The 4,010-nt window shown below is 39.5% G+C and overlaps 2 protein-coding genes across 2 annotated transcripts in view; both read right to left on the bottom strand.

Moving 5' to 3' along the window:
* LOC103353898 (serum amyloid P-component-like) overlaps positions 1 to 379 on the bottom strand; it is a 3,895-nt gene extending 3,516 nt beyond the window's left edge. The window contains exon 1 of the mRNA XM_008277077.1: positions 352 to 379. Within this exon, the coding sequence (XP_008275299.1) occupies positions 352 to 379 (28 nt within the window). The remainder of the gene's footprint in view (positions 1 to 351) is intronic.
* Positions 376 to 4,010, bottom strand: LOC103353887 (C-reactive protein-like). Its single transcript, XM_008277064.1, has 4 exons — positions 3,929 to 4,010; positions 3,148 to 3,250; positions 2,756 to 3,053; positions 376 to 902 (listed from the first exon to the last, which is right to left on the bottom strand). Exons 1-4 carry the CDS (start codon positions 3,981 to 3,983, stop codon positions 684 to 686), a joined length of 675 nt encoding a protein of 224 aa, XP_008275286.1. The 5' UTR covers positions 3,984 to 4,010; the 3' UTR covers positions 376 to 683.

Below are 4,010 nucleotides of genomic sequence, written 5' to 3'. Positions count from 1 at the left end.
TGGTTATCAGTGGAAATCATAGTTACTGTGACAGCTCAGACAACATGAAGACAGTGTTAAACATCAACCTTTATGGATGGCATTGAATAATAATGCCATTGCTTGCTCTCTGTCCCAGAACTACAAGATGGAATTTATCCTAAAGAACATGCATGGAAGCCTGAAGGTTATTTGGGGAACATTCTTTGGTCAGATGAAGATACTTTTGTTGGGCTCAGATGGAGTCCAGCATGTTTGGTGTGAACCAGAAACAAAGTGAGTGTATATATACAGAAATACACAGAAAGCACTACATTAAGAGCAAGTCAGTTTTAATGTATGGTATAAAAGAGATCTCTTCGGCAAAATTACATTCAGCATCAGCGCCTTCTTTTTCCATCTTTAGCTGGTTTCAACTTTCAACAAAGGTTTAGAGTGATAATGATTGTTTCAGATAAGCAATATAACAGAGTATCCCAATCCCTGTATGATTAATGCACACAATACATGACAATAAGTTCAGAAAGACGCTCATTAGTAAAGTATAAAAACTCATGGTTACATCTTATAAGAAAATAAACAAAAACATCAAACCAAAATTGAGAACACTTAGATAGCTTGGATGAATTTGACACAACCCTTTATATTGGACATGAAGTTCTGATTTTACCTTGTAAGACTGGATGAAATCCGGCATCAAAAGTTTACTGACAGGTGCTCACATTATCTTCTATCAGCACTCTTCCTATAATCTGGAACTCCAACGCCTTCCAGTTCAGCACGTTGCCTGGCGTGAAGGTTAGGTGATTCGCATAGCTCTTGATCTCACAGGGGGGAAGTGCGTAGTCCCACATGTGGACATCAGACATCATGCCAACAAAAGACTGTTTAGTGTCCAAACCTCCACCATAGGAATCCTGATCCTGAGAAGTTGCAGAAAATTGAGTTAGTCGCTATAATGTGCAAGGCTTTATCTTGTTCTGGTATACAGCTAATCATACAGTTGCATTCTACAGCACATTTGGAAGACTTTTTAAAAAGGACTGATATCAGGAAATGTTAGATTTAGATTTAGAGAAAAAAACTTAACTTATGCAGGTGTCTCCAGATAGAAACAACTTAGTATAGCACAGCATGGAGAAATCCAAAGCAATGTACAAAAAACCCAAACCAAAAAAACAAATTTAACAATAGAAGAAATATGCCATTTTCATAGAAGTTATGCGCTGGATTTTTATATGGTGAGCAGCAGGACATCAGAAGAGACTCAAAGAAGTTGCTGTTTCTGGCTCATAAACAGTCTGACACATACATCCCAGTTCAACTGAACACAGTGTACAGTTAAGATCAAAAATAATTCATGCCCATGCTAAATTTTGATTTACAGTTAGTTTTTACTTGATCAGTAGATTTGGTCTGACTGGAAATGTAAATGGCCCTGGTAAGCTACACCATGTTCTAAAGCATTTTAATACACCATAAAAGAGAACAGCTGATGCAGTAGTTCTCTAGTCAGTTTCTAGTCAAGCCTAAACCAAAGAGCTCATAGAGGTGCTATTAAAGTCCTTTACTTAGAGAGAGCTTCAGCTTACAAGACAGACAAAGACTTGAAAGCCACTTCCAGGAGTTTCCAAGTGTCATTAGCCACAGTGCAGAGGAGTCCCACGCTGTTAAACATGTGAAAGGGCTGCAGTAAGACAGACGTGAGCCCTGCACTGGAAGAATGGTGGAGGCCAAGAGGAACCCAAGGACCAGCACCAAGAGCATCCTGATGAATGTGAGTAGTTCTGGTAGCAATATGTCAATCAGACACTCCAGCAGACCAACAACAAGGCTGGTCTCCATGGAGACCAAGGAGGATCCACTTCTCCAAGACAAAGAAGAAAGCTGCTGCTCATCACTTCATGAACATGGAGATGTTTGGACGCAGAGAAAGGAGAAGCATTCAAGGCCAAGAGCAGCATCTCCACGGTTCAACATGGTGGTGGAACGTGATGTTTTGGGGCTGTTGTTGAGCTGACGGACCAGACAGCCTGGTCAGAGGAAACGGCTTCATGAGAACAGAGGAGAACATCAGGCAGTCTGCAGGAACACTGCTCCTTGGGCAGCATTGGAGCTTCAACAAGACAATGATGTGAAACATGCAGCCAAAGTGGTGAAGAAACAGTGAAGAGGAAACAATGAGGAGATGTTGGAGCGGCCCAGCCAGAGTCCAGACTTGAATCCATCCAGAACCTGTGGAGGAGCTGAAGAGCAGAGTGATGGAGAGGAAGCCTTCAAGCTCAAAAAGCTGCAGATGGACACTTGGAGGAACTGTTAAAATGCTGTCATTGAAAATAAACACGTAGCCATTGATTAATAATAGCCATGCTTGACTGTGGGGATGGTGTTCTTGGGGTTAATTCTTCTTTTTTTCATCCCAAACAGTTTAATTTCCGTCCCAGCTGACTACCAAACTGATGAGCGACAGCATTCTTCTTTTATGTGTTTGTCTTGTAGAAATGGTGTATCTTACCATCATTTGTCACTTGGTTATATTATTTACAGCCAGAAGAAACCTAGTGAGCCAGTAAAAGTTCCCTATACATCTAAATTAGACGTGTATATGAATTATTTGGAGCTTCACTCAGTAAAGTGAGCTTTGGATGAGCTGTGTGGTTGTATTTTTGTCATAGCCAAGTTTACTGTCTGACCAGCTCTTCGTGCTAAGCTAAGCAAACAGACTGCTAGTGTTCATGTCATCTCATTCTGTAAGTGTGGTGCTACACAACTGTACCTGTCCTAAAACAATTATAATGGGTCCGTTGATGTTGGATCCAGAGCTGACGAATTTCCGACTCGAGGGTTTTCCATCTAACCAAAGTTGCATCAGTCCAGTTGTAGCGTCCCATGTGGAACAAATAGAGTGCCACGTGTTCAGTCTGTAATCCTGCCCAACAACGGAAGTCTGTTTGTCCCTGGCCCATAGATGAAACTCATCCGCTGCAGCCATCTTGAAAAACAGGAAGTCATTGGCAGCAGAGGGTGTCGCCAAAGAGAAGAGTGAGTGATCTCTTCTGAGATCTGTGAAGGACCTGTAGATGGTGCAAACACATCATCATGTGTTATAATGGTCATTTTGGATACAGGAGGTTTTTTATTTAATTCATTTTGATTATCCATCACTACCTGAGACAGGCGGTTACAGCCCCGAGATTTTGTCTTGATGTCGTCAGCCTCACATAATCTGTGTTGCTTTCTTGTGGGAAAGTGAACATTTTGTCTGTCAGATCTTTAAAAAATAAATAAATAAAAGAGAGAGAGAAAAAATAAATATTACGACTGAAAAGGGATAATTTGTGGACAATGTGTACTGTAGCAACAAGACTGGTTTAATAATTTTTGGTAAAGTAATTTCAGTAATTGCATCAACCTAATATTGTGCAGTTTTAGATTTCAAGATATTGAGTGTTGAAATACACAATTGCAGAAATGCAAAATGTAAAAAAAAAAAAACAACAGCAACAACAAAGAGGTAATTACCAACAATTTTGTGGTAGAGTTAATTCACTTCTTTAAAGCTGAACAAAAACATGAAAAAACAATAAACTGCCAAAACAACTTCATTTTGTCAGCGTAAAAACGTTTTTTTCACGATTATGGCAAAAAAAATGAAACTATTTGGAACAACAATTTATGTAATAAACTTACAGACGTGTGTTTTTGTTGTCAGTCATTAAGTGGCAATTAAAAATAAGTGTGATTGTAGAAGAAAAGCTGATTCTCAGTGGGATTTGTGGGTTGAACCTAGTTTCATTTGAAGTTCATAAAACTTGATGCAAAGTCTTGTTTTTTGTTTTTTTTTTGAGCACAAACGTTATTTTTTAGTGTATGCAGTGTGTTATATATAAAATAGGAGAAAAGAATTACCCAAAACAACAATAACCATTGTGGTAACAAACTTTTTTACCTTGAGGAGCGGCAGCACATGCTGTCACCATCGCCAGTAGAAGCAGCAGCTCCATCTAATAGAGCGACAAACACACACCACA

This window comes from Stegastes partitus, unplaced genomic scaffold, assembly GCF_000690725.1.
Source record: "Stegastes partitus isolate 25-593 unplaced genomic scaffold, Stegastes_partitus-1.0.2 Scaffold88, whole genome shotgun sequence".
In the NCBI taxonomy this organism is placed as follows: Eukaryota; Metazoa; Chordata; class Actinopteri; family Pomacentridae; genus Stegastes; species Stegastes partitus.
This window is presented reverse-complemented; position numbering and strand designations above follow the sequence as displayed.

What these genes read in the sequence shown, in the direction of transcription:
- LOC103353887 (XM_008277064.1), bottom strand. Translation starts at nt 3,983, where the DNA reads ATGGAGCTGCTGCTTCTACTGGCGATGGTGACAGCATGTGCTGCCGCT. An exon ending in ATGTGCTGCCGCTCCTCAAG is followed by an intron (nt 3,251 to 3,928) that starts GTAAAAAAGTTT and finishes TATTTTTTAAAG; the next exon opens with ATCTGACAGACAAAATGTTC. An exon ending in GCTGTAACCGCCTGTCTCAG is followed by an intron (nt 3,054 to 3,147) that starts GTAGTGATGGAT and finishes CACCATCTACAG; the next exon opens with GTCCTTCACAGATCTCAGAA.